Source organism: Ovis aries, chromosome 6, assembly GCF_016772045.2.
Source record: "Ovis aries strain OAR_USU_Benz2616 breed Rambouillet chromosome 6, ARS-UI_Ramb_v3.0, whole genome shotgun sequence".
Classification (NCBI taxonomy): Eukaryota; Metazoa; Chordata; class Mammalia; order Artiodactyla; family Bovidae; genus Ovis; species Ovis aries.
Window position 1 is genome coordinate 19,717,097 of NC_056059.1, and position 24,159 is coordinate 19,741,255.

The 24,159-nt window shown below is 38.8% G+C and overlaps 1 protein-coding gene across 3 annotated transcripts in view; it reads right to left on the reverse strand.

Moving 5' to 3' along the window:
* Positions 1-24,159, reverse strand: part of GSTCD (glutathione S-transferase C-terminal domain containing) — a 133,972-nt gene that overhangs the window by 24,279 nt on the left and 85,534 nt on the right. For all 3 annotated transcript variants that reach the window (XM_060417548.1, XM_012179571.5, XM_042251166.2), the window contains 3 exons: positions 8,901-9,016; positions 8,697-8,741; positions 6,428-6,556 (listed from right to left, as the gene is read on the reverse strand). In XM_060417548.1, the coding sequence (XP_060273531.1) occupies positions 6,428-6,556; positions 8,697-8,741; positions 8,901-9,016 (290 nt within the window). The remainder of the gene's footprint in view (positions 1-6,427; positions 6,557-8,696; positions 8,742-8,900; positions 9,017-24,159) is intronic.

Genomic DNA, 24,159 nt, shown 5'->3' on the forward strand with positions numbered 1-24,159 from the left:
TAGGTATTAATACATATTATGAATTAAGTCTTAAAAAGTAAAATCTTATAAAGTAAGTTTTCATAATAATGATTATCTTGCACTAGACAAGAAGGCAATAATAGACTTCTTTAAAAAATACCTCTAAAGGGCTTCCGTGGTGACCCAGTGGTCAAGAATTTGCCTTGCAGTGCAGGGGAAACTGGTTCAATACCTGGTTTGGGAAGATCCCACATGCCTCAGAGCAGCTAAGCCCATGCACCACAACTACTGAGCCTGTGCTTTAGAGCCTGCAAGTCACAGGTACTGAGCCGACTGCTACAACTACAGAAGCCTGCACGCCTAGAACCTGTGCTCTGCAACAAGAGAAGCCACTGCAAGGAGAAGCCCGCCCATGCAACTTAGAGTAGCTCGCTGCAACTAGAATAAGCCTGTGTGCAGCAACAAAGACCCACTACAGCCAAAAAATTAGATAAATAAAATAAATCTTTAGTTTAAAAAAATAGTCTTAAAAGGTTGACTTAAATAATCTTGTCTAGGTTGCCCTTTTTAGGGTATGGTAATTGATATATAACCTTGAAGGACTTCCCTGGTAGCTCAGACAGTAAAGCGTCTGCCTACAGTGTGGAAGACCCGGGTTCAATCCCTGGGTCAGGAAGACCTCCTGGAGAAAGGAATGGCAACCCACTCCAGTATTTTTACCCCCACCCCCAAAAAAGGGGCTCAAAGAAATATATGGGCTTCCCTGGTGGCTCAGATGGTAAAGCGTCTGCCTGCAATGCGGGAGACCTGGGTTCAATCCCTAGGTTGCGAAGGTCCCCAGGAGAAGGAAACAGCAACCCACACCAGTACTCTTGCCTGGAAAATTCCACGGACTGAGGAGCCTGGTAGGCTACAGTCCATGTGGTCACAAAGATATATTGTTTTAGATTGGGATGTTCTTTAAAAACTATCATAAACTTGGTGGTTCAAACAGCAAATATTTATTCTTTTCTCAGTTTTGGAGTCTGGGAAGTCCAAGATCAGAGTGCTGGCAGGTCTGATGTCTAGTGAGGACCCTCTTCCTGCTTGGCAGATGGCTGTCTTCTCACTGTATCTCTATATGGTGGAAAGCTAAGAAGGGGTGCAAGTTTCTTTCTCTTCTTATAAGGCATTAATTCCACTCAGGAGAGCACCACTCTTATGACCCAATTACCTCCCAAACGTCCCACCTCCTAATACCATCACATTAGGGGTTAAGGAATTCAACACACGAATTTTTTGATGGTGGAGGTGAGGCACAAACATTCAGTCCTAACACATAATCATTTCAGAGTCATACAGCTGCATATATCCAAACTGGAAGGAAAAAAACCTTCTCAGATGTTTCTTAATTTTGAAAAGACTTCTGTATTTTCTTTAGGACATTAATAGCCATTATAATCAAAATCAGAATAAGGCAATCGAAAGGTGTTTCTATAATAATCAATTACTTGTTTTAAAGTAAATTCCATATACATATCTGGAGCGGAGAATGGCTACCCAGTCCAGTATTCTTGTCTGGAGAATTTCACGGACAGATGAGCCTAGCAGGCCACAGTCCATGGGGTTGCAAAGAGTCAGACACGATTGAGTGAATTATATATATATCTGATAGGTTCAGAATTCTTAGATATCTTATAGTGCTCCTTAGGCTCTATTATCAGAGAAGGCAATGGCACCCCACTCCAGTATTCTTGCCTGGAAAATCCCATGGATGGAGGAGCCTGGTAGGCTGCAGTCCATGGGGTCTCAAAGAGTCGGACCTGACTGAGCGACTTCCCTTTCACTTTTCACTTTCCTGCACTGGAGAAGGAAATGGCAACCCACTCCAGTGTTCTTCCCTGGAGAATCCCAGGGACTGGGGAGCCTGGTGGGCTGCCGTCTATGGGGTCCCACAGAGTTGGACACAACTGAAGCGACTTAGCAGCAGCAGCAGCAGCAGGCTCTATTATTCTTTCTTGGCTAAATAAGCTAGGTATCTATCTATAAAATATTAAGCACATATATTTATTTCTTCTAATTTTACTGTTTACATTATTATGAATATAAAAATGACAATGTTAAATTTGGAATATTTTAAAAATACTGAATAAAAAATATTATTACACAGTATATAGAGATAGCTGCCTTAAAAAAAATTAACATACTTTCCTCCCAATCCTTTTTAATGCAGTTTTCACATGGTTGAGATCACACTGCACAGAGTAAAAGCCCAATTTTTTGAGTACTTCCTAAATGGGAGGCAACCTAAGTGCTTCATGAACATTGTATCAACATCCCATGAGCCAGATATTTTATTCTCATTTCATAAATGAAAAAACTAAGGACTGAGGGTGAGTTTAAATAAGTTGCCCAAGGCAATACAACGAGTAAGTGGCCGAACTGAGACTTCAGCACAAGTTAAATTCAATCTTAAAATGCATTCTCTTAACCAGTATGTTTCCCCAGAGCAGGAAATGGCAACCCACTCCAGTATTCTTGCCTGGAAAATTCATGGACAGAGAAGCCTGGTGGGCTACAGTCCATGGGGCTGCAAAGAGTTGGGCACAACTGAGTGACTGAGCATGCACGCACAGAACAATTATGTTAATAAAATTTTCTCTGTTTACCATTATAACTAACATTTCATGTCATTAACATATCATTACAAATATCATATAAATGAAAAATTTCAAAGCTCCTATACGATGTGGGCTCCTCACAGAAGTCTTACAGTCAATGAGTAATATTTTTTAAATCCTTGCAAATATTAAGAACAAGAACAGAATATCATTGTTGTTCAAGTTAAAATGCATTTGGTTACTAGAGACTTTGAATGTTTCTAATAAGCTTATTAGATATTTGTATTTCTAAGGAAATACATTTCTCAAATAAACACAAGGGAAATCAGAAACTACAAATGTTCTTTGGAACATGTGGTGTTACCTCACTGATTCTGGTTACAAGGGGGAAGCACAGCCCTTGGGGTGATGGAAGACCTTGTTGAAAGACGTAAAAGTATTTAGATTTGTTTTCTTCCATTATTTCAAGTCACCCTAGTTTTACAAAGTTAGTAAATCTATTCATTTTTGCCTGATACAGGTCATTGTATTAATGGAGATAAGACAATTAATAGTATTTCAATTCTTACATATAATTGATTTGTTTGAAGTTTCTAAAGATAGTTGGTTTGAGGACTTTAAAAATCTCCCCTTAAAATCTTGTTTACAGCATTGATTTTTATGTCCAGAGAAAAATAGCAAAAGAAAAGGCATTTACTAAGCAGAGATAAACACTAGCTAAGCTGCTAAGTCGCTTCAGTTGTGTCCGACTCTGTGCGACCCCGTGGACTGCAGCCTACCAGGCTCCTCTGTCCATGGGATTTTCCAGGCAAGAGTACTGGAGTGGGTTGCCATTGCCTTCTCCTGTAACTGCATAGTGATACACCAATTCAACTTACTGCTATGGGGGAAAAACACCATTTAATGAGACATGAAGACAAAGCACAAACCCGACTAAGGGGACACATGCTGGGGGCCACAGCACGGCCATGACCAGAGCAAGTGGGAGGACGGGGGAGGGGAGATGGATGGGTAAACTACAGCCTCGGGGGCGGAGGGGAGGGAGTGGTCTGGATTGACGACAACTAAGCAGACAACAGGATGAGACAGGAAATCAAAACCAATGATGAAAGCAGACATACCGTCAGAGAACTCCAACAGCAAGGAAAACATACAGAACTGTTCTTTAGCAAATATTCAGAAAGAAATCAAGCATGAAACCACAGAGAAATCGTCAAAGAATTTTAAACATCAACTAATTAGCCAATGATGCAAATTATAAAAACGGTGTGGCAAAAGACCACAAAACAGACTAGTTACTTCACAGGCCGCTAAAGTGATTCAGTTAATTTAATAATAAGCTGACTAACCACGCAGCTAATATGCAATGGGTGGTAACAGAAAAGTGAGATAATACAAGTCCAGTTACAAAGCAGACTGTTGTACACGTGATTTCATGGGGTAAATAGCAATGCACTCACAAAACCTAAGCTAAACACGCAAGAAAGCTGGAACATGTGCTTTAGAGTTGCACATCCTGTCACCAAAAGCCCTAGGTCGTCATCCCAGTTTTAGACTCAGAAAAGTGGGGCAGCATAAACACTAACTAAACCCTTATTTTGGAGAAGGAAATGGCAACCCACTCCCGTATTCTTGCCTAGAGAATCCCATGGTCAGAGGAGCCTGGTGGGCTGCTGTCCATAGGGTCGCACAGAGTCGGACACGACTGAAGCGACTTAGCATGCATGCATGCATTGGAGAAGGAAATGGCAACCCACTCCAGCGCTCTTGCCTGGAGAATCCCAGGGACAGAGGAGCCTGGTGGGCTGCCATCTATGGGGTCGCACAGAGTCAGACATGACTGAAGCAACTAAGCAGCACCAAACCCTTATTTGAAATACCACAAAACTGAATTAATAGAGCTTTACTACATTCCTGATACCTGGTTATTCTGATTTCCTCTCTAGCTGCAGTGTTTTCACTAGAGTCTATTTCATATAAAAGAGCCACTGATGCATTGGGTTTGATTTATCTACTGACAATACTTCAATTATCCTCCTAGGCAAATTATATTCTTAAATCTAATTTTGGTTTAATCCTCCAAGTAATTTTAATTCATTTTCCATATATCTTGACAAAGGTAATTATAAAAGAAAAAAAACCCCATTATGGGTATATTATTATGAGATATAGAGAAAAATGTCACTTCCCAAAAGACATAGACTTTGCTAGTTTGTGTTAGTGAATTACATGACCTTGAAAGGTATAAGAACGTGCCAGAATGATTTATCACCTACAAGCCATGGAAGGGTAAAGGGATACATGGTTGATCGGCTGGGAATTTTGTGATTTGAGAGGAGAGTAAATGCTACCTTATACACTCTTCCTGGTGTACTGGTAACATGCGCATTGGTTTAATGGCCTGTTTTAGGAAGAAGCTTTATCCTCTACCTCAACGTTTATGTAAAGTTTAAGTGGTACACAAATATATATTTAATTTGAACTTGCTGTATCAGATGTCTATATTTTCCTGAATATCCTTCCTAACAGGTTTCTTAAAAGTCTACTTCTCATTCCATAAGCTTCGCTTGAGATAACCAATCTATATTATGTCCACAAAGGAAACACACTGCATTCTTTTCAGGCTGTATAACAATAAGTCTCACAATTTTTCATAAGCTGATATTTAAAAAATGAATCTCACTGACTGAACAAAAATCGAAAGTACTACGAAAAGTCTGGACTTCTAAGATTGGACAAGAATTTCAACTAGACAAGCCCATTGTATACGCTATGTAACCATACACAGTTGGGAATGCAAGCTAGCACAACCTTCCTGTAAAGTGATTAGGCAAACGAATCAAAAGTCTTAACTGATACATCATTAGACACATATAATAAATAACAAGTATAATAGCAATAGAAAAGGAACATGATTAATGAGTAGGGAAAGCATTTATGACAATTTCAAGTAAACAGGATCTCAAGGTATATGTAAATATACATTTGTTTGTGTGTATAAATATACAAGGACCAAAGGGTTTTGGTAGTATTATCTCTCACTAGCAGAAATACTGGTGATTCTTCCTTATATTATTATGTAGTTTTCTATATTGAGCATTTAGTACTACAAAAATAAGAAAAAATATTCAAAACAGATATAAGAACAGCAGCGATGCTAACATCTTATTGAAACTCAAATTCCACCGGAGTGTACAACCCTGGATTTAAATGAACTGGCACAATCACATTATCTTTGGTCTTCTAGTGGTATCAAACAGTAACAATTTGATTTGAAGGTTTCAAAAACATCACCAATACATTTGATACTAGAAGCTCAGAATACATGAAGATATCAAATCCTTGCTAAAGAATGAATTATCTGAAAGCAACTCAAGTATTTGCAGCTTATTTTTTTTCTATTGGAGTATAGTTGATTTGAATGTTGTGTTAGTTTCGGGTGTTCTGCAAAGTGAATTAGTTACACATATAAACAAACTCTATATTCTCTGTTTTTCTTTTCTTTCACTTCCTTCTAAAAATGTAGAATAAACCAAGGGAAGTCATCTTCATTAGAATTCATTCAATTAGTGACTATTTTTAAAGTACTTGCCATGTGTCAAACATTTTTTCAGGCACTAGGGATTTCACAGTGAAGAAAATACAGTTCTTGTCTGGTAGAGGAACAAATATTATCTTTACCATGTAACAATAAAATGCTGTGAATGAAGTAATATTCATTAATAAGGTATACTTTATAGATAGCAGAAAACAAAAGTTATACATTTCTTGTTTAGCAAAGAAAATAAATGTATCTCCTTTATTTACTCTAGGACATTTCATTCCTCTTATTTAGTTAAAGAAGCTGAAATTGCATGATTACTTACCCCAATATTAAACATCCCTGTAAAATACTCCATATTTGCTTGAATAAACCAAATGTTGCTTAAACCTAGTTCATCACTTCTCTTCTTAGCACGAATTAATGATAATTCCTTGTTTTCTATTAGTATAACCTAGATTTCACACAGGAAACAATAGTATATTCAGTAACCTAATTTAGACATTAAAGCCAAGTATTATTACTGTATTTACTAGCTTTAATAATGTTGATCATATTATATTGATCCTTACCGTTGTGCTTCCCTGGTGGCTCAGACAGTAAAGAAACCGCCTGCAATGTGGGAGACCTGGGTTGGATCTCTGGGTTGGAAAGATCCCTTGGAGAAGGGAACAGCTACCCACTCCAGTATTCTGGCCTGGGGAATTTCATGGGCAGAGCAGTCTGGCAGGCTATACTGTCCATGGGGTCGCAAAGAGTCAGACACGACTGAGTGATTTTCACTTTCACTTCATTTTCACTATCCTGTGCTAGGACATACGCCAGATAGTACAGTATAAAAACAAACAAGGTCCTTGAACCCTTGGAGCTTACAGATATGGTGATATAAGTGAGACAGGTAAGTATAATACGGTGAGTGGTAAGTGTTTAATGAAAGACATAAATGTGTTATCGAAGCATGAAAACTTGATGACTAAGAGAGGTTTTAGTCATTTAATATTAAAGAGTAACATATTAATTGAGGCCTGAAAAATGAATAGAAATTAGCTGGAGGAAGGAAGGACTGTTTGTGGTGGAGAGAGAAACATATATAAAGGCCCAAGGTGAGAAGGATACAGTGGGTTTGAAGAACCAAGAAGACTGGTATAGCTGGTGTACAGTGAGCAATGCTGGAGCTTGGAGTGGGGAGACAGGGTGTGGAGGGAAGAAATCAGACTGGAGAGGTAATGGGAGCCAGATCACATGGGGTAAAAGGACAACCAGCTGCTTGCAAGTATGGATTGGTGGGGCCAAGGCAAAAGGCACAGCAACAAGTCACAAATTTCTAATAGTAAGCCAGGCCAAGGAAGAGAGGAGACATCACTGATTTGGATGAAGAAAAGTGGGCAGACTTAGGTCACTTTCATCATTCTCATTCTTAGTTTGGTCCTTATTTTGTCCTTACGTTTGTCTTTATGGAAAAATTCTGGATCTTTTTGTATAAAAAGCTTGTCAGAGGATAGTTGGTGTCAAAGGTTTTCCAGCCTTTATTCTAGCCAAGATTTTCCTTCTCCAATTTCAACATCTCTAAGTTTCCAGACCTTTTAGGAAGGGAAAAAAAAGACACCAGACCCTGACTCTGCATCTCCAGGATTCTGCTCCGTGAGCTCTCTTCCTCTTACTCCAACCATGAAATTGTTGTTTTCCTTGGTGATGAAACAGATGCCTGCCTGTTTCTCCTTATATTCCTCATTTATTTACTAAGAAAGATAAAGAATAATACTTTCCACTCTCTATCATTCTGGCCAGTCTGTGAGTTCTTCCACATTTTTTCTTCTGAGAATAATCACTTTAATTATTTTGTAATTTCCAGAGAGCTCACAAGCAAAGAATTGTAATTTGAAAAAATGACATCAAGTTCTAGCTTTTATGCTAAAAGCTGGGAGGAAATGATTTACTATGACAAAAGACTAAAAACGGCACAAACTTCTAACAAATGGTGATGGTGATTGTATAAATTACAGTATATTTACTCAAAAACATATTATGAAGTTACATTTCAGTGATGATATTTAAAACTACTTGCAATAGGAAAAAACATTTATGACATAAGATTGAGTGAAAGCAGGTGGTTGAAATTGTATTTGCAGTCTTAGTATTTGCAGCAACAAGCATCCTTCTGAACAATGGTTTAATGAGCACATGGGGGGAAATGCATTTGGTGGATCAGAGTGGTAGATCTGGGGTTTATCTTTTTCTTTAGAAAATATTTTTACAATTCTGATACAATGACTAAAAACCAAGGCACCAAAGAATATGCTCAACAAGTTCCAGAAGCTAGTATTTCAAGTACAAAATTATGTTGACAATTAAACTGGTTTCATCATTAATTATTTAACAGTGAAATAATTATTTCTTTTATAAAAAATAAAAACTGTACATGGCCCTACTCTTTTCCCCTAAGATTCTGAAACTTAGAAGTGTAGTTCAATGAAAAATAAAATGCCTGTACCTCATATGTGACCTCAGTGAATGACTATCAGCTCAAAGAGGGATAAGCCAGACTCAGCTAATTGAATTGTGCAGTTTCCTATCATCTATCATTCAGACCTTACCTGGCATGATGGCAGCATGTGAGCTAGAACAATCCCAACATGGCCCTGAAAAAGGCAAGAAAAGGAACAAGTTAATTTGGTCCCTCAGGCTTTTGTTTATTCTGAGACAACAGTCTTGTCATATAAAAACATGTCCTTGAGTGTACGGTAGTAAAGTCACTTCGTCTTGGAAAGGCTAAAGAGAATAAAGAAGAGATACGGTACCCCACCACTACAGAAATCCACAATTCTGTCGCCAGGTTTGGCCTGAGTTGTCACCATATAAACAAGGTTGTTCAACTGTTGCTGCTTCCTCAAAGCTCGATCACTGGACATTTTACCTGGAAAGAGATGAAGACAGTGACACATTAGGTACTGCAGGGACTGGGAAGGCACCGGTGCACTAGGCCAGCAGCGTATACGAAGAGTGATACAGACGTAAGGGAATACCATTCCATGTGACCCACTAAGAGTGGATTAGAGAACTGGAACCCAGAGGTGAAATCTCTTTTTGCTTAATTTTACTTTTATCCTTACCTAACTATTCTTTTGGAGGAGGAAATGGCAACCCACTCCAGTATTCTTGCCTGGAGAATTCCATGAACAGAGAAGTCTGTTTGGGCTGCAGTCTGTGGGGTCCCAATGGGTTGGACATGACTGAGTGACTAACACAACTATTCTTTTAATTGTCATTGACAGAAAAATCTGTGAAAAAGTGTCTTTGAAAGAGAGGAAACAATAAGTGTAAAATTAACTTCAGAGTCATAAATAAAGTGTTTAATAAATGTTCAGTTCAGTTCAATCGCTCAGTTGTGTCCGACTCTTTGCGACCCCATGAATCGCAGTACACCAGGCCTCCCTGTCCATCACCAACTCCTGGAGTTCACTCAAACTCATGTACATCAAGTCGGTGATGCCATCCAGCCATCTCATCCTCTGTCGTCCCCTTTTCCTCCTGCCCCTAATCCCTCCCAGGATCAGGGTCTTTTCCAATGAGTCAACTCTTCGCATGAGGTGGCCAAAGTATTGGAGTTTCAGCCTCAGCATCAGTCCTTCCAATGAACACCCAGGATAGGATGGACTGGTTGGATCTCCTTGCAGTCCAAGGGACTCTCAAGAGTCTTCTCTTCAATACCACAGTTCAAAAGCATCAATTCTTCGGCGCTCAGCTTTCTTCACAGTTCAGCTCTCACATCCACACATGACCACTGGAAAAACCATAGGCTTGACTAGACAGACCTTTGTTGGCAAAATAATGTCTCGGCTTTTTAATATGCTAGGTTGGTCATAAGTTTCCTTCCAAGGAGTAAGCATCTTTTAATTTCATGGCTGCAATCACCATCTGGCAGTGATTTTGGAGCCCTAAAAATATAAAGTCTGACACTGTTTCCACTGTTCCCCCATCTATTTCCCATGAAGTGATGGGACCAGATGCCATGATCTTAGTTTTCTGAAAGTTGAGCTGTAAGCCAACTTTTTCAGTCTCTTCTTTCACTTTCATCAAGAGGCTTTTAGTTCCTCTTCACTTTCTGCCATAAGGGTGGTGTCTGTTACTGGAAGAATAAAAATTAACAGTAATAGTCTCTTCTATCTATCCCTCTCAGAGACATAGTATAAAGATTATCTAATTTCAGCACATTGCTTAATCTCCTTGGAGAAAACAGCCCTATAATAATAAAAACATTTTTATTCTCTAACTGGCACATCTGTGAACTCTTAATTCTTCTGGTTAAGACACTTGGAACACAGGTGTCACACTGTCTAAAATATATCAATTGTTATTGCATTTAGAAATAAATTAGATTTTCTTATTTCTGCTTTGAAGCTTCCTTTCCTCATGAGTCAGACACAGATATTTGATGTAATTAGAGATAGAAGATAGGGCATTTCCAAGCATGAAATGCCTTGGGCCTAGCAGTATGAGAACATCTTAACTTTCCTTTCAAAAGCCACCAGTCAAGTCCACTAAAATATCTTCGGAAGAATGAATAAAAGTATTTGTTTTAACATATTTCAAATGCACTGTTCATCAGAGCAAGATTTAAAAAATATAAGGGTAGCTTTCAGTGATGTGTGTGTGTTAGTTGCTCAGTCTTGTCTGGCTCTTTGCGACCCCACAAACTGTAGCCTGCTAGGCTTCTCTGTTCATGGGATTCTCCAGGCAAGAATACTAGAGTGGGTTGCCATTCCCTTCTCTGGAGGATCTTCCCAACCCAGGGATCGAATCCTGGTCTCCTGCATCACAGGCAGATTCTTTACTGTTTGAGCTACAGGGAAGTTCAGTGGTAAATATAAAAGGAAAAATGCAGATAATCTTTTGGGCATGATAAAAAATTATTTACAGATAACAAGTTTGCCCACTCCATTTTCACAGAAAAATAGTATGCTTTTTTCTTTTTCCATTCTTTTTTTTTTCTTTCCATTTTTCTTTCTTTCTTCTTTTTTCTATTACTAAAATTAAAACATTAGGAAACTTTTAGGAAAAAACAGAAAATGTGAATTTAAAAAGATCTATATGAGATAAAAAGTCATTTTTCTATGTAGTTTTCTATTTTTAATATATGTACTTCCAACTATACCCGTAAGTTCATAATTATCTAGAGAGCATAGAAAACATTACAAATCTTTCTGTGTCTATGAATTTGTTTCTACACTGTAACTTTTAATGGCTGTGAAAATTTTATTAACTACCTATACCCAATTTATTTAGCCAATTTCCTACTGTAACAACATGGTCATTATCATACACCTGACTCATTGTGTGCATTCGTAATTATTTAGCATGGCCTAATGTAAACTTCAAACATAAAATGCATTGAAATCAATAGTTTGGTGACTTCATTTGTGAAGACCATTTCATGTACTTATTTTATTTTTATCTAATAATATAATAGCAAACTATTAAAACAGTTAGTGAAAGCCCCTGTGATTTTGTGGACAGCCACTCCTAAGAGGTTTTATTATGACAGTTTTTAAACACAAGGCAAAGTTGAAAGAATCAACATTCAGTGAATGGCTCTGCACCCTCTACCTAGATTCTACCATTAACAGCCTACTAGAGTTGGTTCATCACACTTCTATCTATCCACCCCTCTATGCATCCAGTCATAAATCCACCTATTTGTCTATTTTTATTATGGCACTGTAGTTTTTATTGGGAGGAAGAAGAATAAGAACAAGGAAGGGGAAGAAGGGGCAGGAATCAGAAGGCAAAAAGGGAAAGTACTTTTGAGGCCCTGGGGAGAGTGAGAGTCACAAATGCTGCTATTAAATGGAGCCATCAAGCGGCAAAGAAACTAGCACATCAGATATTTAGCATGGCCTAACTTTCTCAGGTCTGCTTCAAAAGCAAATGTTGATGAAGATCTGTTTTACTTGCTAAACCTGCCTCTTTGCATATGAAGAACTTGTGCTTAAATGAAGCCAAAAAGGTACCTTTCAGGCTTCTGTTTCAATACAGAGACTATTAGATTGCCCATAACATTCACAGGTTGAACTAAAAATACAGTAGCATGAAGCCTAGGTGCTTTATGGAAAAACTGCCTCTAATAAAGCATTCCTCCTCACCATTCTAGTTTTATAAATATTATGAAGCTCCTGGAAACATGAATAGGATCTTAAATATGTTAAACCAGGTAAGAAAGGGGTATTTTGATTACGCTTTGTCAGATGACAATACATTAGTAAATCTGGTGTTTTAAGGGCTATAATAACTCTAATAAAGAAACTAAATCAGAAAAAAAAAGACATATTTTGAGATATGGTATTCATTTAAAAACCAAATTATACTTTTTATTTAAACCCAATATTCTTGTGCCTGACACCATTTACATGTATAAAAGTATTTTTTTAACTTGACTAAAAATGATGGTTCTTTAGGTGTCATCATGAAAAATCAAAACCCAGGAATCAAGTATTTTAATATAAATGATCCTATTTATCCTGCAATGTAAATTCTTCTACAGTAGAGTCTGTTGTCTAATTCAAGCTAGGAGGAACCTGATTATTTAGACAACTTCATTGTTTGCATTATGCAAAAAGAAAGTACAGGGTAAAGGAGCCAATTTTTAAACTAAGGAAGAATCATATTAGGACATTGGCATTTTTGGTCAGTTCAAAGCATCAAATAAAGCAGGACCGAAAAAAAAAAGCCATGGATGGAAAATGTGCACGTGTGCAGTCAGGACACCTACTCAGTCTAGTATTAATAAATAGTGCTCAAGATCAGGCAGCTTTTTTAAAATAAATTTTTTATTGCAAGATATTTGCTTTACAATATTGTGCTGGTTTCTGCCATACACCAACATAGGCAGCTCTTAATTTATTCCTTCTTGGTCTGAAGCAACAAAGTACCTTGAATGTTATAAATTACTGGTAAAAAGGAAAATGGATGGGTGCTTGGATACATTTTAGCCTTAAAAAGATTCATTTGCTGTTTTGTTTTCTAAGTATTTCTTTGAGATGTAGCACTCCACCCTCATTCTGTGAATTTTTTTTAAAACAATCATTAAATATGGAGATAAAGGAGATGGCTAAAACTAACGGTGCAGGGATTTTCTAAAAATACACTTTTGTTTGGAAAGTTATCAAATCAAGAGGGCAAGAGTAAATTTCCCCAGCAGAGCACCTGTAATAGAGAGGTTGCAGAGAAGGTACGAGACAGCTGAATACACAGGGTGCACCAATAGGGCCTTTGGCGGGTGAGAAGGGACATAATAACCACACAGGTTCATGTTTTCAAGAAGCCTAACAACATTAAGACAAACATGTTCCAAAGGGTAATGGCCAGCGATGCCCAAATTCCACCTTCAGGGTAGCCGTGGTTTTCATGCTTGGAACAGTCACTAGGCTCCAAGTATATGCCCAGGAGTTGTCTGCAGGCTGAGGACACAACGCAAAGTAAGACAGGGTCCCTGTGCCTCAGGAGTTAAGAGGATGCCTAAGAAGACAGTATGCAGCTATGAGTATTCATTATGTGCAAAGTATGTGCACTGCAGATACAGAACTACCTGTTTGAGACATCAACTGGGGATTTTACTGAGATGTGGGGTATTTCAGCTGAGTCTCTGAGGAGGAACAGAAACTTGCCAGGTAGAATGGGTGGGGAAAGCATGCTAAAAATGGTACGGCAGGCACTTCCCTGGTGGTTCAGTGATAAAGAATCTGACTGCCAATGCAGGTGACACAGGTTCGATCCCTGGTCCAGGAAGATCCCACACGCCACTGAGCAACTACGCCTGTGGGCCACAGTACTGAGCCCATGTGCCCTAGAGCCTGTGCTCTGCAACAAGAGAAGCCACGGCAGTGAGAAGGCCACACACAGCGATGAAGAGCAGCTCTGCCTTGCGCAACTAGAGAAAGTCTGTGCAGAGCAACAATGACCTGGCACAACCAAAAGAATAATAACATGAAATTAGTTTTTTTTTTTTTTTTAAAGTGTGATATGGCATACTTAGGGGAGAAACTGCAATTAGTTCGCTTGTGCTCGAAAATGAGGATCCATAGGAAAGTGGTAGAGCATAGGATAGATCTCAGAATTTGGCAGGGCCGGATGGGAAAGGACACTGCTTGTTATCTTGTCTCTTTGTGCTGCAGAGAAAACAGTCTTACTTTACACTTAACATGTATGCTTAGAACTCCTTAGCGATAAGTTCTTTTTGAATAGACAGCTTTGTTATTTTTACATTATTCCATATTAAGATGTTCTTTTATACTGCTATCCTGCAACATTTAAAATTCTGCATAGAGTATATCCACAAATCAGACAGAATTATTCATAAATTTACGTGGAGCTTTCAACCTCAACTGATACTAATGTCATTAAATGATGTAATTAAGAAAATGAAACTAAACAAATTGAACTCACTGAATCATTTTGAGCTCTGCTGTTCTAGACCAAGAGTGCCTTTGATCCTTACTGGGTTCTTCTCACCCTCCTTCCCAGGCTTCTCTCCACAGAGCGGTCCCTGAAATGCTGTGCACACCAGGTTCTCTCTCTCTGCCATAGCTCATCACTGAGGGTGATTTTCTGGAGTATATTACTAAAAAGTACCTTCCAAAACTTCCCCTGAAAATACTTGTCCTTACTTAAAATACTTTTAAAGGCTCCCCTCTGCCTTATGAAAAAAGTCCTAACTTCTTGGAAAGAAAGCAAGGCCTTTAATGATCTGGGCCCTGTTAATTTGCTGACCCTCCTTTCTGCTACTTTCATACTATACCCTCTAAGCTCCAGCCTCTCTGAACAATGGCTATAGTTCCTTGAAAATATCACTGCTGGTGAGTCAGCTGCATTATAAATTTTTTTTCTCTTTGCTTGAAACCTTTTCCTCACTCCTGGCTACACTACATGAATTTCTATTGTAATAAGTTTTTTTTTTTCTTAAAGACAAAAACAAAAAAGTTACTTTTTAAAACTCTTTGTCACTATCCAAAAGGCTTTTATACTATAATGGCTGTTTTTTCTGTTGTAAAAGCTGTTATTATTAACTACTGAAAAAAGTTTTCTTATTTTAAAATGATTCAGTTCAGTTGCTCAGTCCTGTCTGACTCTTTGCGACCCCATGAATCACAGCACGCCAGGCCTCCCTGTCCATCACCATCTCCCAGAGTTCACTCAAACTCACGTCCGTCGAGTCCGTGATGCCATCCAGCCATCTCATCCTCTGTTGTCCCCTTCTCCTCCTGCCCCCAATCCCTTCTGCATCAGAGTCTTTTCCAAAGAGTCAACTCTTCGCCATGAGGTGGCCAAAGTACTGGAGCTTCAGCTTTAGCATCATTCCTTCCAAAGAAATCCCAGGATTAATCTCCTTCAGAATGGACTGGTTGGATCTCCTTGCAGTCCAAGGGACTCTCAAGAGTCTTCTCCAACACCACAGTTCAAAAGCATCAATTCTTCGGTGCTCAGCCTTCTTCACAGTCCAACTCTCACATCCATACATGACCACAGGAAAAACCATAGCCTTGACTAGATGGATCTTAGTCGGCAAAGTAATGTCTCTGCTTTCGAATATGCTATCTAGGTGGGTCATAACTATTCTTCCAAGGAGTAAGCATCTTTTAATTTCATGGCTACAATCACCATCTGCACTGATTTTGGAGCCCCCAAAAAGAAAGTCTGTTTCCACTGTTTCCCCATCTATTTCCCATGAAGTGATGGGACTGGATGCCATGATCTTCATTTTCTGAATATTGAGCTTTAGGCCAACTTGTTCAGTCTCCACTTTCACTTTCATCAAGAGGCTTTTTAGTTCCTCTTCACTTTCTGCCATAAGGGTGGTGTCATCTGCATATCTGAGGTTATTTATATTTCTCTCAGCAATCTTGATTCCAGCTTGTGTTTCTTCCAGTCCAGCGTTTCTCATGATGTACTCTGCATAGAAGTTAAATAAGCAGGGTGACAATATACAGCCTGGACGTACTCCTTTTCCTATTTGGAACTGGTCTGTTGTTCCATGTCCAGTTCTAACTGTTGCTTCCTGACCTGCATACAGATTTCTCAAGAGGCAGGTAAGGTGGTCTGGTATGCCCATCTCTTTCAGAATTTTCCAGTTTATTGTGATCCACACAGTCAAAGGCTTTGGCATAGTCAATAAAGTAGAAATAGATGTTTTTCTGGAACTCTCTTGCTTTTTCCATGATCCAGCGGATGTTGGCAATTTGATCTCTGGTTCCTTTGCCTTTTCTAAAACCAGCTTGAACATTAGGAAGTTCACGGTTCATGTATTGCTGAAGCCTGGCTTGGAGAATTTTGAGCATTACTTTACTCACATGTGAGATGAGTGCAATTGTGCGGTAGTTTGAGCATTCTTTGGCATTGCCTTTCTTTGGGACTGGCATGAAAACTGACCTTTTCCAGTCCTGTTGCCACTGCTGAGGTTTCCAGATTTGCTGGCATATTGAGTGCAGCACTTCCACAGCATCATCTTTCAGGATTTGAAATAGCTCAACTGGAATGCCATCACCTCCACTAGCTTTGTTCGTAGCGATGGTTTCCAAGACCCACTTGACTTCACATTCCAGGATGTCTGGCTCTAGATGAGTGATCACACCATCGTGATTATCTTGGTCATGAAGATCTTTTTTGTACAGTTCTTCTGTGTATTCTTGCCACCTCTTCTTAATATCTTCTGCTTCTGTTAGGTCCATACCATTTCTGTCCTTTATTGAGCCCATATTTGCATGAAATGTCCCCTTGGTATCCTAATTTTCTTGAAGAGATCTCTAGTCTTTCCCATTCTGTTCTTTTCCTCTATTTCTTTGCATTGATTGCTGAAGAAGGCTTTCTTATCTCTTCTTGCTATTCTTTGAAACTCTGCATTCAGATGCTTATATCTTTCCTTTTCTCCTTTGCTTTTCGCCTCTCTTCTTTTCACAGCTATTTGTAAGGCCTCCCCAGACAGTCATTTTGCTTTTTTGCATTTCTTTTCCATGGGGATGGTCTTGATCCCTGTCTCCTGTACAATGTCATGAACCTCATTCCATAGTTCATCAGGTACTCTATCTACCAGATCTAGGCCCTTAAATCTATTTCTCACTTCCACTGTATAATCATAAGGGATTTGATTTATGTCATACCTGAATGGTCTAGCAGTTTTCCCTACTTTCTTCAATTTGAGTCTGAATTTGGTAATATGGAGTTATAAGGCATTATTCATTATACCAACTACCCCAAGAAGGACTGTTAGCTAAAACTGCTTATGTTTACATGAAATAGATACAGATGATTTTTTCTGGAACTACATAAATTTGGGCCCAATTAAATGGAAAGACTATTAGGAGACTGACAGGCACGTAACACATGCTCAATAAAAGTTTAATGAATGAATTTTCTCTATAATTATGACTTAAACAGCATTTTAAGGTACTTCAAAAGTACCTTAACTTTTGAAGGTACCAAGTATGAAAACAAGTTCAATCATATTTGAAAGTATACTGTACTGAAATAGAAAAAGGAGTCAACTATGAAACAGTGTTTTAGGTGGGGATGGAAAAGTTTCTGAAAACCTTTAAGAGGAAATAAGAAAGCTGCCATGTAAAGCTATATCAAAAACTAGAAAAGCATGAATACAATTCCTAAAGAAACGCCTGAGAAGATGCATGAAACTAAGCAGCAATGTAAAGTTTATACTTTAGGTTAGGGCAAACTTGTTTAAATTTTGGAAATGACTTGTTGAAAATACTGAAAATTAGAAATGTCTGAATTTGCAATTTTTAAAGCCAGTTGCAGCAGTAGCAGGTTTCACTAACCCTCTTGGCCATACTAACCTCAGAGCTGCAGTATTCTTCTAACAATAGATACTAATCATCTATTACCTTTGCCCTCTGTCTCCCACCTCCAGCCCATCCACCCATCACACAGTGCAGTCTATGAAATCAACAATAGTGTATCAGTGCGACGGCATTTTCACTCTGATAGTTTTGTTACAGATATTATTAGAGCAATAATTATTTGCTAGAAATTCAAAATGCTAAAAGAAGCCAATTTATTCTTCTGTAAATTGAGGAATATTGACCTCATAAACTATCTTTCTCAATCAATCATTTAACCAACAAATCAACCAACTAAACTGACCTACATAGACTTGTTCTAGACAACGTTAGGGACACAAAGATGCCTATCACTTGATTTCTATCCTTAATGAACTTACACCTTATTTAAAATAGTAGAAAAACCATTACACTTGACCTTAGGAGATGAATATTATTAAACACATTGTACAATAATTTTATGACATTTTAACAGCCCTAACTTAAAAAATTCATAGTTCTTTCATTAAACCTTCTAAGATGATTGATAACAGTTTCTGTTTATAAGATGCTTTGCAGTTTATTAAGCACTTGCATATTTGATATAGCATCTAACTTCAAGACTGTCAGGTTGTCAGGTGGATAACCTGTTCCTTTTTTCACTGAAGAGACTGCTCAGACTTAGCACTTGCTTAAAGACACACAGCTGATAGGCAGAGAAGGTGGGTTTTTAACCAAGGATTTCTAACTTCCAATTCAGTTCAGTTCAGTCGCTCAGTCGTGTCCGACTCTTTGCGACCCCGTGAATCACAGCACGCCAGGCCTCCCTGTCCATCACCATCTCCCGGAGTTCACTCAAACTCACATCCATCAAGTTGGTGATGCCATCCAGCCATCCTATCCTTTGTTATTCCCCTCTTCCTCCTGCCCCCAATCCCTCCCAGCATCAAAGTCTTTTCCAATGAGTCAACTCTTCGCATGAGGTGGCCAAAGTACTGGAGTTTCAGCTTTAGCATCATTCCTTGCAAAGAAATCCCAGGGTTGATCTCCTTCAGAATGGACTGGTTGGATCTCCTTGCAGTCTAAGGGATTTTCAAGAGTCTTCCCCAACACCACAGTTAAAAAGCATCAATTCTTCGGCACTCAGCCTTCTTCACAGTCCAACTCTCACATCCATACATGACTACTGGAAAAACCATAGCCTTGACTAGACGGACCTTAGTTGGCAAAGTAATGTCTCTGCTTTTAAATATGCTATCTAGGTTGGTCATAACTATTCTTCCAAGAAGTAAACGTCTTTTAATTTCATGGCTGCAGTCACCATCTGGCAGTGACTTTGAAGCCCCAAAAAAAGAAAGTCTGACACTGTTTCCACTGCTTCCCCATCTATTTCCCATGAAGTGATGGGACCAGATGCCATGATCTTTGTTTTCTGAAGTTGGCTTTAAGCCAACTTTTTCACTCTCCTCTTTCACTTTCATCAAGAGGCTTTTAGTTTCTCTTCACTTTCTGCCATAAGGGTGGTGTCATCTGCATATCTGAGGTTACTGATATTTCTCCCGGCAATCTTGATTCCAGCATATGCTTCTTCCAGCCCACCGTTTCTCATGATGTACTCTGCAGAGAAGTTAAACAAGCAGGGTGACAATATACAGTCTGGACGTACTCCTTTTCTTATTTGGAACCAGTCTGTTGTTCCATGTTCAGTTCTAACTGTTGCTTCCTGACCTGCATATAGGTTTCTCAAGAGGCAGGTCAGGTGGTCTGGTATTCCCATCTCTTTCAGAATTTTCCACAGTTTATTATGATCCACATAGTCAAAGGCTTTGGCATAGTCAATAATGCAGAAATAGATGTTTTTCTGGAACTCTCTTGCTTTTTCCATGATTCTAACTTTAGGTTTTCCTGTGGTCATGTACGGATGTGAGAGTTGGACTGTGAAGAATGCTGAGTGCCGAAGAATTGATTGTGGTGTTGGAGAAGACTCTTCAGAGTCCCTTGGACTGCAAGGAGTTCCAACCAGTCCATTCTGAAGGAGATCAGCCCTGGGATTTCTTTGGAAGGAATGATGCTAAAGCTGAAACTCCAGTACTTTGGCCACCTCATGCGAAGAGTTGACTCATTGGAAAAGACTCTGATGCTGGGAGGGATTGGGGGCAGGAGGAGAAGGGGACGACAGAGGATGAGATGGCTGGATGGCATCACTGACTCTATGGACGTGAGTTTGAGTGAACTCCGGGAGATGGTGATGGACAGGGAAGCCTGGCGTGCTGCGATTCATGGGGTCGCAAAGAGTCGGACACGACTGAGTGACTGAACTGAACTGAACTGACTGAACTTTAGATTCAGTCTTCTTTCCAAGAGGGTTCCGTTTCTTACACAGATGACTTTGCGATTTCAGAATCTCAGGCCTGGTTCCTTTTCTTATGTGTTCAAGGAAACAAGGTTATTTTGTAGCAGAGTAATGAGGGAAGCCTCTAACAATCATATCTTAGGGGAAAAAAGTTAATTCTTCAGCATCAGTCATAAAATTTATTTTATTTTAGTTTTCCTCTAAATAAAATTTCCTAAAAGCAGGCTTACCAGTAAAAAGGATCAATTTAAGTTCTGAACTTCAATATTGCAGAATATATCACTAAGGTATTATCTGAAGATCTCATAAGTCACTCTGTTTAATGAGTTGACCTTTGGTTGTCACCCTTTCCAGAAAAAGACCATTTCCTCACCTTGTACTATAGCAACCTTTTAAATTTTATAGAAAAGTGACATGGGGAGGCTGAGCAATCAATTTGTTACAAAATCAGATTATCCAGGAGAAAAAAGAGAAAATAGATTGGGATGATCTTTCATGTTATAGTACTATAGATGCTGACAAATATAGCATGCACCTTCACCCTTCTATATCTAATTCCGAAGCATCTTTTTTAAAAAATAAGTACTAAAAGTATTCAAGCAAGATGCAGAATTGAGGGATGAAAATCGAAGAAAGTATAGCCACACTGTTTGCCAAATCAAAACTTCGGTTTTGTTTATAAAAGAGCTTAGATACATTGAATAGTGGACATTTTTTAAAAAACTTCTTATTGCTGCTATTTTCTTCTCTAAGATGAATAAAACTTTTGACTTCAGAATACCAGTTAATTGAACACATATATTTTCATTTCATTCAAATGTTATTTACACACACAAAATAAACATTTCTTTGCCCTGGAATTTAGTTAAAAAAAAATTTCACAATATCTTCCAAGTTGCCCACAAGACCAAATTGAAATGCTTTAAAACAACAAAAGTTAACTCTAGAATAGAGGTATTTATTTCTTTTCCAGGGTATTAAATTAACAAAAGTAAGGGCTTTTAATACTTCCATTAGCTTTTGAGATCATTCAAGTAACCCTCAATTTGACTTTTCATTTGATGTGTTTCAACTGTATTTAGGTTAAATGAAACACTAGTAACCTGAATAGTGACTGTTAACTTTCCTGAAGTTAACACTTTCTTATTTTTTTAAAATAGCTTCTCATGTGCATAGTATTCTAACTTCTACTATGATATGACCCATAGGTTTTCTTGTTTGATTTTTTTCAAATATTTCATTTTGATTAAAAAAACAAAAATGGTGTATATCTAAGGTGGCATGATCCCAAATTCTTTTATAATATTACTACTATATTAATATACACTATTTCCCTCAAGAGGTGGCATCTATGCCTGCTCCCTTGAATTGAGCTCCGTGCAGATTTGACTGGCGTAACTGAGAAGAAACACTGTGCACGCTTCTGGTGGCTTCCACGTCCTATCTTTTGAGACACTTGCTCTCGGAACACAGAACCATGCTTTAGGAAGCCAACTCTCCCCAGCTGATGATGTGAACAAACAAATTCTCCTGCCATGTCCTACCTGAGTTGCGTGTATGTGTTCACTTGCTCAATTGTGTCCGACTCTTGGTGGCCCCATAAACTGAAGCCCACCAGACTCCTCTGCTCATAGAATTTTCCAAGCAAGAATACTGGAGTAGGGTGCCATTTCCTACTCCAGGGGATCTTCCTGACACAGGGATCAAACCTGCGTCTCCTCCATTTACAGGTAGATTCTTAACTGCTAGCACTAACTGAGATGGCCTTCTGAGTTGAGGATTTGTGAATAAAATAGATAAGTGTTGTTTTTAACTCACTAAGCTTGTTAGTACATTTATGCCGCTATAGATCATCTAAATGACATCCTAACATTGGACTTATGAGGATTATCATAATTGAACAGTATTTATTAAGGCATCTACCTATATATGAACTGTGGAGCTGGAGAAGATTCTTGAGAGTCCCTTGGACTCCAGGGAGATCAAACCAGTCAATCCTAAAGGAAATCAATCCTGAATATTCACTGGAGAGACTGATGCTAGGCTGAAGCTCCAATACTTTGGCCGCCTTATTCAAAGATCTGATTCATTGCCAAAGACCCTGATTCTGGGAAAGATTGAAGGCAGGAGGAGAAGAGGACAACAGAGGATGGGATGGTTGGATGGCGCCATGAACGCCTTATTACCAGATTCAGACTCAAATTGAAGAAAGTAGGGAAAACTGCTAGACCATTCAGGTATGACATAAATCAAATCCCTTATGATTATACAGTGGAAGTGAGAAATAGATTTAAGGGATTAGATCTGGTGGATAGAGTGCCTGATGAACTATGGAATGAGGTTCGTGACATTGTACAGGAGACAGGGATCAAGACCATCCCCATGGAAAAGAAATGCAAAAAAGCAAAATGGCTGTCTGGGGAGGCCTTACAAAGAGCTGTGAAAAGAAGAGAGGTGAAATGCAAAGGAGAAAAGGAAAGATATAAGCATCTGAATGCAGAGTTCCAAAGAATAGCAAGAAGAGATAAGAAAGCCTTCTTCAGCAATCAATGCAAAGAAATAGAGGAAAAGAACAGAATGCGAAAGACCAGAGATCTCTTCAAAAAAATTAGAGATACCAACGGAATATTTCATGCAAAGATGGGCACAATAAAGGACAGAAATGGTATGGACCTAACAGAAGCAGAAGATATTAAGAAGAGGTGGCAAGAATACACAGAAGAACTGTACAAAAAAGATCTTCACGACCAAGATAATCACGATGGTGTGATCACTCATCTAGAGCCAGACATCCTGGAATGTGAAGTCAAGTGGGCCTTAGAAAGCATCACTACGAACAAAGCTAGTGGAGGTGATGGCATTCCAGTTGAGCTATTTCAAATCCTGAAAGATGATGCTGTGGAAGTGCTGCACTCAATATGCCAGGAAATTTGGAAAACTCAGCAGTGGCCACAGGACTGGAAAAGGTCAATTTTCATTCCAGTCCCAAAGAAAGGCAATGCCAAAGAATGCTCAAACTACTGCACAATTGCACTCATCTCACACGCTAGTAAAGTAATGCTCAAAATTCTCCAAGCCAGTCTTCAGAAATACGTGAACCGTGAACTTCCTGATGTTCAAGCTGGTTTTAAAAAAGGCAGAGGAACCAGAGATCAAATTGCCAACATCCGCTGGATCATGGAAAAAGCAAGAGAGTTCAAAAAAAAACATCTATTTCTGCTTTATTGACTACGCCAAAGCCTTTGACTATGTGGATCACAATAAACTGTGGAAAATTCTGATAGAGATGGGAATACCAGACCACCTGACCTGCCTCTTGAGAAATCTGTATGCAGGTCAGGAAGCAACAGTTAGAACTGGACATGGAACAACAGACCAGTTCCAAATAGGAAAAGGAGTACGTCCAGACTGTATATTGTCACCCTGCTTATTTAACTTCTATGCAGAGTACATCATGAGAAATGCTGGACTGGAAGAAACACAAGCTGGAATCAAGATTGCTGGGAGAAATATAAATAACCTCAGATATGCAGATGATACCACCCTTATGGCAGAAAGTGAAGAAGAACTAAAGAGCCTCTTGATGAAAGTGAAAGTGGAGATTGAAAAAGTTGGCATAAAGCTCAACATTCAGAAAACGAAGATCATGGCATCTGGTCCCATCACTTCATGGGAAATAGATGGGGAAACAGTGGAAACAGTGTCAGACTTTATTTTTTGGGCTCCAAAATCACTGCAGATGGTGATTGCATCCATGAATTTAAAAGATGCTTACTCCTCAGAAGAATAGTTATGACCAACCTAGATAGTATATTCAAAAGCAGAGACATTACTTTGCCAACAAAGATCCGTCTAGTCAAGGCTATGGTTTTTCCTGTGGTCATG